General features: G+C 43.2%; 1 protein-coding gene across 1 annotated transcript; it reads left to right on the plus strand.

Annotated features, from left to right (window-relative positions):
- On the plus strand, positions 7912-8862 carry LOC110432680. The gene has a single exon (XM_021453461.1). The coding sequence runs from the start codon at positions 7912-7914 to the stop codon at positions 8860-8862; it is 951 nt and encodes a 316-aa protein (XP_021309136.1).

A 13432-nucleotide genomic window follows, 5' to 3' on the forward strand; every position in this document is an offset into this window, starting at 1 on the left:
CCGCTGATGGTTGCGGAAGGCCGGGACATGGGCCGTGGCACCCTGGCCACGCACGCCGGCGGCCTCCAGAGACGGCGGCGGCGGTTGTGTAGCTTGTGACCACGGATGGAGCCGGGAAAAGGACGCACAAGGGGCGGTGCGAGGAGAGGAAGATAGTGGAGGAGTTAGCTTGGCGCAAGGGCATCGGGAGCGGCAGGAACGGTGCAGCACGGAGCTCGGTCCGGCGTCCATGGCGGCTTCACGTTTATGGGCTCTAGAGCGATGGAGAGGAGAGGAAGCGAGTGGGAAGTGGAGGGGGAACGACGAGGGCGCTCTGGTGCTTCTCCATGATGGCAGCAGAGTGCAGAGGGGCAGCAGGGGAAGCTGGGCGCGTGTCCACAATGGTGGGGCATGAACTCGCGCATGACGACCACGTCGGCAAATCGTCGAGCACGTGGCGCGCGTCGGAGTAGGCAAGGTGGGATGCGATTTTGGGCTTGTTCCGGGCCGAATTTGGAGATGGGCCAAAAACGAAGTTTGCTCACCTCAGCCTGCTCTCCAACTTTGATTAAGTAACCATGGTCATTAGACCAACAGATTAAGAGATAATTAGATGCCAAGTCACGAGTGTCAACGTATTGGTGGTGATTAGCAAAACCAAGAATTGATGGTTCAAATCATGTCAAACTTGATGCAACTTTTTCTATGCTCTTCTCCAAACAATTATCCACAACTTTTATTCTTGGACCAACTTGAGTTGCTTTACAAACATACGAGAACGCGGCATGCCAACGGGTCGACGTCCGTTTAGCGATAAAATAACTTTTTGCTGTTTTGGGAGCTACTTTTAGATACCCAAATGAACTCCAAATTTGATGATACTTGATCCATTACTTTCATCAAGAAGAGTACTCCAACTCATAATTGAGTTACCATAAGAATTTGGATAATAAAATGTCATGAAGGAGCTAACTCACTGCTGTCACTTTCAGGGACTTAGCCAAACATATGGAGGTAGCAAATCAGCACTGAATTGATTCTTGAGAGCTCAATTTGGTTAGGATAGGAACCAAACTAGCTCTTGATCCTTAAATAAAGTTTGTTGTATGGAAGCAAAACTACAACTTTCATTTAGTGTCAAACCTCATAACCGCAACAGAAGTCAAACTTTCACTTTGGTCAAAGCAGTAACCTGATAAAGCTCCAAATAGGGTTTTAGGCCAATTGAAGCATTTTCTTGACATAAGCTCAAGATGAACCCTTCATGAATTTTGTTGTATAATTCATCTAGAGTTATATGAGCAAGTTTGGAAGGGTTGGTTCATGACCCATGATTTTATTTCCTTAATAGAGCCATTCCAATAAGGATATAACTTATCATTTCATGTGACTTCTTGATTCCAAACTTCACCAAACTTTTCTAGAGACCAATATAGATTGGGATGGATATGAGACATATGGAAAATGTTCCACTAGCATCATCCAAGCATACCTTTGAAAAAGGGCCTATATATAAGTAAAGGTGCATCATCCAAATCCAAGTTAGGGCTTACTTTCATAGATTGACTTTGACCTCTTTATTACCACTGAACTTTTCATGTTTGAGCTCAAACCTAGTACTTAGCAAGTGACAAACACCTGGGGTGTTACAGCCTTCCCCCCTTAAAAGAATCTCGTCCCGAGATTCGGTGCAAAAGACTTTCAAGGGAAGAAAACAATATCACACATTTTCCAACATTAGCGATAGCTGTGGGCGACTTAGCTTAGAACATCAGAGAAGCTAACTTGATCCAAACATTTTCTGATACTTGCCCTTCATAGTAAACCTTTATTTAGAGAATCTCCCTTTTTGTTTGACTTCAGTGAAGCACTGTTACTTTGGGAGGAATCCAAGACAACACTGTTCCATGTACTTTGTTTCTGGTTGTTTAGAGCCTAAGGAGCTACTTGTACCATTAGCTTCTTTAGTGAAACTAATGCAAGCCATATGAACTTCACACCAGGTCACAAGCTTCTAAGGGTTGCGCACTACAGTGATTCCAGGCTCATTCACAAGATTTGAAAAGCAGTCCTCTACCAAAATGGTTGAATTATAACTTCCCACACTTGCAGTTCCCTTTCTCTAATGACAACATTGTACTGACTACCCAATTAAGAGAATGGTGAATGTGATAGCTGACTTTGTTGGTTCAACGCCTTCCATGATCATTTACTTTAAGGAGATTCTTGTATCCAAACAACAAAAGTTATGTGGGTTGAATCAGACGTAACTTGTTGAGTAACACATAGAAGGTACCCAAGGCATGTAAGAATTGGATAACCACTACTGACAAAGGATGATAGTGGGGCCTATATGTCACCAACACTTGCAAGTGTTCAACAAACTAAAGAAATAGTGTACCACCAAGTAGGTTAAGCATGACCTTTCTTCATGATGCAGTTGCATAGAGTTAGGTTGACTTGTGCCATAGCAAACCAATCCAGTGGAACTACTTTTGACTTTGAGGTTTTCCTTTTTAAGATCCGTCGGTAGGTCTGACATTGGAAACTATTGACTGACACCTTTCAAAATGTTTCTAGCTCACACTAGCATAAATGGTTACAAAGAATCTTATTTCGGCATATAAGCACTATCTATACGCCAAAACACTACCCATACTGTAATCCATGGCACCAAGACAAACACCACTTTCTATACGAAGGATGATTGATATCAAAAGGGAGATTGCAGATTTCTACCCCCTTTTTGGGTTTTGGTTCATATTTCACCAATTATCGCTCACATGCCCATGAAATTTGGTAGAAATACAGATCCATGAGTCTTCCAACCTCTGATCAAAATTCAGCTCAAACGGGCACCATTTGTGTAGGCAGAACATATACATACTAAACTTGTTCGATGCTGAAACGGCAGTGTTCCGGACTGACAAGACATCTCTCAACTCTAAAGTTTGATTCACTATTTGATCAAATATATCCTTCATGGCTGTCAATCCATCATTACCTTGCTTGAGATTAGCCTTGTTACTAGCAACCAATCAATTGGCTCTCGGCACTAAAATTTCCAAAGCTCCACTCTTAACCACAACAATTGTGGCTGACGCTTAGCAAATGGTCACCTTCAAAGTCAGGAGATAAGGATTCATGCTAAAGATGGTTGACTGTAGCTGTATGATCATGATGCACATAAAGATCAAGACTTAGGAAAACTAGATCATAAATACAATGGTGATGATCGATGCTTGTCCAACATTAAGTGTCGTCTGTCCTTTTGGTTTGGCGTGGATGACCCATGTTGCTCATTAAATGACCATCATCATTGCAAGGATAGTTAAATAGTGTCACTTGTCTACCATCTCTTGCAGTCTGTTAATGTTTATGTCAGTGACCTATTCTTCAAAGGTTATCCTCTTTGCAACATCATAGGAAGTTCTCTTATTTGCACGTGAAGTAAGGATCTTCTGATCAAATCTGGATAGATAATTAAGGACAAACTCATGATGAGAAGACACATTGGTGTAGTTCTATAATAGAGCCTGGCTAGAAATCAACGATACCAGTGCGTGCCGAGCAGCACAACCATGTGTCGGCCGCCACAAGGGGCTCTCGGTTTCGTCACGGCACCATCAATTATTAACCAAGACACCATTACCGAACATACAACCCAAAGGAAATCTCTCATGGCAAAAATTGGGTTGCATAGCAGCGAGCACTTTGCAAAAGAGGGGCATCAAACTAAGATAGTCATGAGATTAGAAGTCCACAAGGAGGTGATTTAAAACATAGTACTAGAGAACATAGATCACATGAGATTAAGACGGATAAACACCTAGAGACTCAAGAGAGTTGGTGATAAAACAATTGAGATTTGAAAGATGGAGTCAATACACAGATTAGGGGACGGATACACAACATTCAAGAGCTAACAACCATGCACAAACTCAAGCTCTTTATCATTGGAATCTACTTGGAGATAACCATGAGATTAAAGTGACATGAGTGTTATTCTAAGATAAGGCTCTTCAACACTCGCATGCTTACTAAGGACAAAAAGGTAACAACTATGACACTACCTAATTAACAACACATCCACTCATGCATCATGGTTTTAAGCAAACATTTCAGAACATCAGTCACACTATCTCCAACAATCATTACTAAGCACAAAGTTTTGCAGATAACAAGTAGTCATCTAAAGCAACACTAGTACACATGAACATACAAAACATGATGGTAAGGTGTTTTTATCTTTCACTTTCTTTTACTAGAAAGGTGTATGTCTCTTCTCTAGTTGTGAAAACAAATTTTTAACTTATGCTTAAAAGACTAGTCATCTTAAAGATGTGCATCATACTGACAGGGTGCACAGACAGACCACAACAGGCAAAACAAAGCAAATTATACCCTATCTTTAATTATAGCTATTCAAGCAACATGTAGCAAAGCATTTTATCCAACTGCACACAAGCAAGGTGACACCACATTGATTCATAAGTTACTTATTGTTAGAACAAAGGTGAGAGACACATAGTTATACATAAGATAACAATCATGATGATGCATGCTTCGTCCTATTCGTCCTCACAAAATTGCCAGGTGGCAATCACGTTCTATATCGGTGGCATAACACGTACACTCTCGACATATAGCTAGCCATAATATTCAATTTACGCATCCGTGGTTAGTGTACCTGCAGAAAATTCATTTCAGCCCACCCACAGTATGAAACATGCAGTACAAGATTTAAAAGCTATGCGCTCCACACACGTGTATCCCCATACCCGTATGTGTAGTGCTACTACCCACAACATCGTCCTAGCGATGGCATCGCCTCTAATGACGGAATCACCCATCATGCGGTACCTTTTCATAGGTGTTGACGGTGGATATACCATAGAAATCCACATACAAAACACCGTCAACATGCCTCGGTTGCAAGGGGAAATGACATGACATGAACATATTTTATCCATAACTAGTTCCACTTGTACTCTTAGCTTGTTTATGCAGGAACAACAAATTCAAGACATTATTTGACAAAGCCAACATCAGAATCATCAAGAGGAGATCGAGGGGACAACAGGTGACACCCTGGGCCCACAGGGAGGGGGTCGCCCGACCCCTCTTTGGTGGGACCCAGGTGTGCCACCTACTCCACCGACATAAGGGACCATTGTGGACACTGCTGGTGGGCCCAGGTGGTCAGGAGTGGGGTCGCCCGACCCCACATGTATGGCGGTTTCAGGGTCGGTGGCCTCCCACCGACCTTCCCCACATGTCTCACGTGTTGGTTTGCCCCTGCCGTTGATCAAATGGCGGTTGTGAAGTCGGTTTGATCCAAGGGTGGAGAGGCATGATCACACGGATCGATGACGTGGCGGTGGAGTAGCCCCTACTCCACCTCTCCCTATAAATAGAGGCTGATTTCACCCTTCCAAGGCATGATGAATTCAAGGTTCAAGTGATCCAAGCTAGATACAAGTGAGTAGTAGTAGTAGTAGTCTAGTGTGGGAGTTAGAGTTGAGTCGAGCGAAGCTCGGGGTCTCCGGAGTCGTCTTCTGGAGAGTCTGGTATAGCTCTTGTATCTTTTCTCCTGTAAGACTTGTTTTCTTAATATATTCTCTTTCTACTTTTCTAAGTATTACTTTGTGCAATATTATTCTTGCAACAGTATTGTAGTGTTCTATCTTGTCCTTTAGTAGTTACATATTAGATTGTGATCCTGTAACAAGCTCGTGGCTGTTTCCCATCGCCTTTAGCAAGGTGCTATAGTTGTTTGATCGCAGCTAGAGTAGTGAGAGTTAGCGTAAGCGCGGTGCTTAGGCTAGGTCTTGCCTTTGGGTGTCGCTGGCTCGGACGGAAAGTAGGGGCGCACTCCCTAGTAGGTGACAGATCGTGGGCGGCATTAGGTTCTCCTCACGTACGAGCTAGTTCTTAAAAGATAAGGCGTCCATAAGCCCAATAGTCGCTTTCGGTAAGGGGTTAGGTGAAAAACCTTTTAAGCGTCTTACCAGCTCGGCTATCCCTGGCAGCCATTAGTAAGGTATCAATCTAGTGTGTCTCTGCTATTTGATTAAGATTAGTTCACGAGAGTAGAATTAGATATCCTAGGAACCTGTACTCACTCGTTGTCCTCCCACCTAGCCACTCTACTCTAGTTATCTTGTAGTTATCCTTTTTGATTATCTCTGGATCATCATCATCCCTTCCTTCACCTTTCGTTACCACCTCTCTGCACTAGTTGTAACTAAGTTGAGATAGGATCTCTTTTCTTACAAGCATTTCTAGCTATTGCTTTCCCTTGGGAAAATATAAATTACGATACCTTGGAATACTCCCGGGTGAAGTGCTACAGCGGTACCTTCTGTGCGCTTGCGGAATTATCCAATAGTTAATAGAGTTACCACGCCAGGCACTTCTGGCGCCATCACCGATATCCGGTGGTTGCGTTAAGAAGTGCCAACAAGCATTTCTGGCGCCGTTGCCGGGGAAAGCATAGCCTAGAAATCTTAGTAAGAACGAATCCGAAAAAAAAAATATATCATCAACTTAGTATCAATTAGTTGTAGGGGGGGTTTACCCCTTGCCTTTGTTTCTCTATATTGTGAAGCAGGGCATTGTATGAGTGAGTTCCAATTCAAGGCCACATTAGAAAATCCTGAGACATCCCGACAGAGTCCTAGACACCGTCTAGTAACTTATCGGAGATCCAGCTCATACTTGAATTCACTCAAGGAAGGAGGCTTAGCACCGACACTGTACCAGTCAATGGCTTCCTCATCAATCTCCGACTTCTCACCTCCATCAGTTGCCCATGTTACCATTGGACCGAGGGTGGAGGTCGAAGATGTCGACTTTGAGATTAAGCCATCACTTATCACTATGGTGCAAGCAAGTACATTTAGTGGGAAGCCACATGAAGATGCAAATGCACATCTCCAACACTTTTTGGAAGTGTGTAGCACTATTGCCATCAGAGGGGTAACGGCCGACGCCATCCGCCTTCGCCTATTCCCATTCTCATTGTTTGGGAAGGCAAAGCAATGGTTTTACGCTCAACCCGATGATGTCAACACCTGGAGAAGATGTGCCAATGCATTTCTCAAGAAATTCTTCCCAATGGGCAAGACATCTGCTCTGAGGACAAAGATTTCAAGCTTCCAACAGAAGGCAGACGAGACTATTCCCGAAGCATGGGAACGTCTCTAGGAGTACATTCAAGAGTGTCCACATCATGGAATTAAAGAGTGGCTCCTGATTCAAGGTTTCTACCATGGGCTGACTCCAGTAGCTCGTAGCCACCTTGATGCCGCCGAAAGAGGAGCGTTTACCTCCCTCAATGTCACTCAAGCTAAAACTCTCATTGAGAACATAGTGACAAATCAAACATGGAGAGAAGAACGCCCTCAACTCAAGAAGAGAAGCACGAAAACCATTGAAGAGGTAAATGAAATATCTCACAAGATGGAGTTCTTGTTGAAGAAGTTGGATGAACGAGCCAAGGTAAAGAAAGATCGAGAGGCCATCCAACAATATGCCACTGCACGTGCGAACCAACGGAGCAGGGTGCAAAATGCAAGCCATGAAGCTGTGCAATCCTTCAACAATGGACGACCAACTTCGCGCTTCCAGGGCCAAGGTAACTCTAGTAACTCTAACTGGCTTCCACTTAAAGAACTTGTCATTAATCAAGCTAAAATCAATGAAAGCATGAACAAAAGATTGTTAGCTAATGACAAGACTCTTGAATCATTAACTGCTAAAATGGATTCCCTTGTTTCTTCTGTTAAGGACCAATTAAACTTTAATAAAATTTTAGAGTCTCAAATAGCACAAATTGCTGCTACTATTCCTTCTTCTGTAAATTCTTGCAATATCTTTAATGTGACCACGAGAGGGGGTAAGACCACTCGTGATCCACCATATCCTGACATGACAAAAAAGACTGCAAGAAAAGATAAGGAAGTTGAGGAAGACAAGGAAGAAGCACCATCTAAGCAGGAAAACACCAAGTTCTATGGAAAGACAGCTCCGCACGAGTTCTACGACACCAACATTCTGCTGCCATTTCCAAGAACAAGGAAGCCAACCACCGATGAACAATTCGGGAAGTTTGTTGAGGTAATTCGGCAATTATATGTCAATATTCCACTACTTGATGCAATGCAGGTTCCAACCTATGCCAAGTATTTGAGAGACATCCTCAACAACAAACGCCCGCTGCCTACAACTGAGGTGATTAAGCTAACAGAAGAATGCAGCGCGGCGATACTAAACCAACTACCAGAAAAGAAGAAGGACCCTGGATGTCCTACCATCGACTGCTCCATTGGGACACATCACTTCGAGCATGCACTGTGCGACTTGGGAGCAAGTGTCAGTGTCATGCCAAAGGTAATATTTGATAAACTAATCCATGCTGTTTTGTCCCCTACATCAATACATTTGCAGTTAGCGGATCAGTCAATTCGCCATCCTGCGGGGGTAGCTGAGAATATCCCCGTAAAGATACGCGAGTTCCTGGTCCCTGTGGATTTCATGGTACTCGACATGGAGGTGGATGAAAAGACTCCACTTATCCTGGGAAGACCATTTCTCAGCACTGCTAATGCACATATTGACGTTGGAGCCGGAGAAATTCAATTTACAATCAATGGGGCCCAGGAGAAGTTCAACTTCAAACCAAAGGTAGTGCAATGCTCACTAATCTTGGCAGTGGATGTGGCAACCGTCACATTCATAACTAGGCCAAAGAAAAAGACCAATCCAACGCCAAGAGCAAAGAGCAAGAAAATATGGAAGAAGAAGGTAATACAACCGATGACACCTCCGAAGAAAATTCCTGTATCAACTCAAGGAGGAGGTCCTGTTCTAAGGACCTGAGGTAACAGCTCTTCCATCAAGGTAAGCCCACTGACCTTTAACTTTAAGTTACTTATTAAACTTCCTTCATCTTTTCCAACCCTTCTATCAACTTGAGTTAAGACAAGTAAAGTAAAAATAAAAACTCACTGAGCAAGGTGGACACCAGGTGGGGCCCAAAGGGGGGTCGCCCGACCCCACTTTGGTGGCCCCCACCTATCATCTCGTGTCCTTTGCCACTTCCTGTCATGACATGCTATGCTCCATTCAAGAAAACACCAAAACATTACCATGTCAACTCATGTAATCCCACTTGATCAACGAATTGAACCGTGCATGAGAATTCTCTAACTCTTTCATCTATTTTTCTTGCATGTGCTTGTTCTGTTACTAGTGTAGTGTGCCCAGCATTACTCAAGAGTGAGAGGAGGGGTCGGCCGACCCCATGGTTGGCCCCACTTCCTCCCCTCCTCTGGTGTATGGCAGCACAAGTAATGTAGGGAGAGTGAGTATAGAAATAAAGACTCATAAACATCGACACTCACCCTAGGAGCTAGAGTTTCTAGTTCTCATCCCCTGCTTCCACTAAAACGTAAGTGAAATTAGGAGACACTGCTAACTTAAGAAAAACCATCTTCTTCTTTCTAAAGTCACTTAAGCAACCCCTAGACAAATCACTCTTGCTAAGTATGGGAAAGATACTTGCTTAAAGCCTTAAGTAAATCAACATTTTGAGAAGCTCATCCCGTGAAGCATCTCATGAGCAAACATCCACCCATCTAGTCTTGTCTTGTTCCCTCCTTTCTCTTTCACCACATTCCAAGAAGAGATTCTTTGAGAAAACATCCAAAAGAAAGGAGAGAGTGAGTGGAGATGGGGAACCAGCCATGGCACACATTCATCATCAATCTGGTGAACAGCTAGCGCAAAGAGGAGGTGGTGATGGGGTCGCCTGACCCCCTCCCTGCAGCATTTCTTATTTCTTTCTTTCCCATCCATCTTTCCTTGACACAAGGTGTTGGCCATTTGTGGTTTCGTGGAAAAAGAGGGGTCGGCCGACCCTGACAAAGTGCCCTCTGCACTTGTCCTCTCTTCCATCCACTCACTCATTCACTCACAACCACTTTCCTCTACTAGCAACTCAAGAAAATCATCAACACTCTTCCTTTCACTTTCCCTATTGCTCAAGTGTTCACCCGTCGAGAAATCAAGAGAGGTAATCAGCCGGTAAGAAGAGTTAAAATCTAAACTAACCTCTCTGGTGGAAGTGGTGTTCGTTATTTTCTTGATCTAGCATGAAGAATCCACTCAAGAACATAGGGAAGAAAGTGCGTGGAGCGTTTAGCGGAAGCTCATCAAGGCGCTCCCATGGCACCATGAGTTCGGTAGAAGAGTACTCCTCTCATCAGGGACTTCCCTCTGAGACTCATGAGGAGCAAGAGCATGAGGCCATGCCACAGCAAACACCACCTAATGAAGAAGCAGCACCTCTACGGATGCAAGATATAGAGACCGGACTATTGCTCACCGTAGAAGAAATGGAGAAGCTTAACCATCTACGCCACCGTGAATTCAAGCATACCAAGGTAATTGACCCTAAATTCCTCAAAGACACAGGTATGTATGAGGAATTCTTTGATGTCTTTGCTGCAATAGGATGGGGTGAATTTTGGGACTTTTCGGAACACCTAGGTAGCAAGATTCTCACTCTAGAATTTTTGAGCACCGTAAGGGTAACCGAAACAACCATTTACTTTCGCCTAAGAAACCAAGATTATGATTTCACATGGGACCATCTAGCTGCATGTTTAGGCTTTATGAATTTTAAAACCAATGTAGAAGTTGCCACAAGGGGTTTTAATAGACAAGAATTTTGGCATGAAATAACTGGGGAGAATCTAATTGGAAAGACTTACCCACGTACTAGCCATATTTGCCATCCCACACTACGGTTCATGCACAAATGGATAGGCATCACTCTATTCCCTAGAGATGACATTCGGATTGTGCGGGAAATTGATAATAGAATTCTATATGCCATGGTGAATAGAATTCGTATTGCACCGGTAAAAGCCATGGTACATCATTGGATCACTATAGCACGGAAGAATGACCCAATTGAGTTCACCTCTATAATTACAAAATTGTGTGATTACATTTTGATCCTTGATGACACCATCCAGTACATACCCACTCCTAGAACTGTGTTAGGAAAATATCATTTCATTCAAGCAAAAGTAATTACGCGTGGCCCCAATGACACAATTGAATTTATATTGCGTAAATCAAATGCAAGACTCATTTTGCCACAACCAGAGTTAAAATTATACAGGGGCCACCCGTTAATGCCTAATGTTCCTGGAGTTGGAGGACGTAGAAGTTTTGCAGGGCCATTCACACGTGGACAGTCACGAGCTGAACAGCAAGATGATTCAGATAATGAGGGCACTTCCATTGCCATGCACACCTCCGGGACGGGGAGGAGACGTAGTGCCCGGTTGTCTCTTTCTTCTTCGCAGGAGATTGGAAACCGCAGTCACCGTCATGACATGGAGCTACTCAGATCAGGTATGGCTACATTGCGTACTAACCATGAAGCCATTCACACTGCCACTGTGGAAACCCAACAGCAAATCCAAAATTTTGAGGAGAGCAGCAATAGAAACTGGTGCCAAGCCTACACATCATATCACCTGCCCGTACCACCATACATTCCTCAACCACCACATGCATATCCACCTCCTCCTGCACAATATCCTCCACAGCAATATCCTCCACCATATCCACCATATCCATCGTATCCACCCCAGTGAGGAAGGACAAGCTTGGGGGAGATCCTCTCCCCCACCAAGGTAAGTATTCTATCCTATTTATTTCCATGCATTTTATCATTCCTGCTCTAAAAAAAAATTAAAAAAAAATTAGCATTTCCCTTTAGCATATATGCTTCATGTATGTCTATATCCCTCATGGAAATGATGACTAGTTGCTTGTTAATGTTTCTCTAGTACCTAGTATACAACTTAGTATTTCTCCAAGTATGGATCACTTAGCTCACTTAAACTGCCATGAACCTGAAAACTTTGTGGGTTGCAAGTGCTAGAACTAAGTCTAAGTTGTTGTGGGACATGAGATAGTGAGACAAGAGCTGCTATAATATTATTCTAAGCATGCATGATTATCAGAGATTTATTCTTAAAATGATCAAAACCTTAATTGTTCCTCAAGGGTGATGAATTCCTACCACAGCTATATCTACTTTACATGATTGCAACCTTTCCACATAAGCTATTTGCTTTGTGTTGAGTGTCGTCAAGTCTTGTTGACCCCTGTTAAGAGACTTTTCATGCTCCTAAGATCAAGATCACGTACACACCACATATATATATGCTGCTTCTACACTGGAAGTACGCAACCACATGTATTTCGCATCCACTAAATAGGTTGCTCCATACTCTAAATGTTAGAATATCTCTCTCTAAGCATTATTTGGTAAATGAGACATCAAAAGCCTAGGCAAAATGAAATAAAAAAATGGACATGTGCAAGTCCAAAAAAAAAAAAATTGAGCACATAAAGCTCGAAGAAAAAGAAAATGCTAGCCATGTCTCAATATATAAGTAGAGAGAGTGTAGCAAATAAAGGAGCAACCTAGTCCATCATATATCACACTTGCACATCTTGATCTGGGAGTATGACACTTCTCTTCAAGGATCCGAGCTTTGACTTCGCAACACATGCAAAGTAAGTATGCTATCTCCTTTCATCCCTACCTTAAGCTCCACATAAGCCTTTTAGAAATAGGATGAAATAGAGAAGGCAACTCTATCATATGCCTTGGTGAGGAATTATACACCATTTGAGTGACATGAGAGAACCATATGAGGAACATTTAAGTTTTCTTTTGAAAATATCACAAAACCTCTGATATGAAACTTGCTAAGAATGAGAAAGTTAGTGCTCAAGTCAAACTGTTCTGTCTTTCAACCACCTAAGACAAAGGAAAAGCCATAAGCCCCATAAGGGACTAAGGTAATATGGGTAAGTTTACATAGCTAAATTTTTCATGCAAAGAGAAGAACTTTGTTGTACACATGGTACTCTTGAAATGTGAACATAGTAACAATACCTGATCCACCAAGGCTAAGTTTGATTGTTTGCTCGGGACGAGCAAAGGTTAAGCTTGGGGGATCTTGTTGACGGTGGATATACCATAGAAATCCACATACAAAACACCGTCAACATGCCTCGGTTGCAAGGGGAAATGACATGACATCAACATATTTTATCCATAACTAGTTCCACTTGTACTCTTAGCTTGTTTATGCAGGAACAACAAATTCAAGACATTATTTGACAAAGCCAACATCAGAATCATCAAGAGGAGATCGAGGGGACAACAGGTGACACCCTGGGCCCACAGGGAGGGGGTCGCCCGACCCCTCTTTGGTGGGACCCAGGTGTGCCACCTACTCCACCGACATAAGGGACCATTGTGGACACTGCTGGTGGGCCCAGGTGGTCAGGAGTGGGGTCGCCCGACCCCACATGTAAGGCGGTTTCAGGGTCGGTGGCCTCCCACCGACCTTCC

Source organism: Sorghum bicolor, chromosome 2 (genome assembly GCF_000003195.3).
Source record: "Sorghum bicolor cultivar BTx623 chromosome 2, Sorghum_bicolor_NCBIv3, whole genome shotgun sequence".
NCBI classification, from domain to species: Eukaryota; Viridiplantae; Streptophyta; class Magnoliopsida; order Poales; family Poaceae; genus Sorghum; species Sorghum bicolor.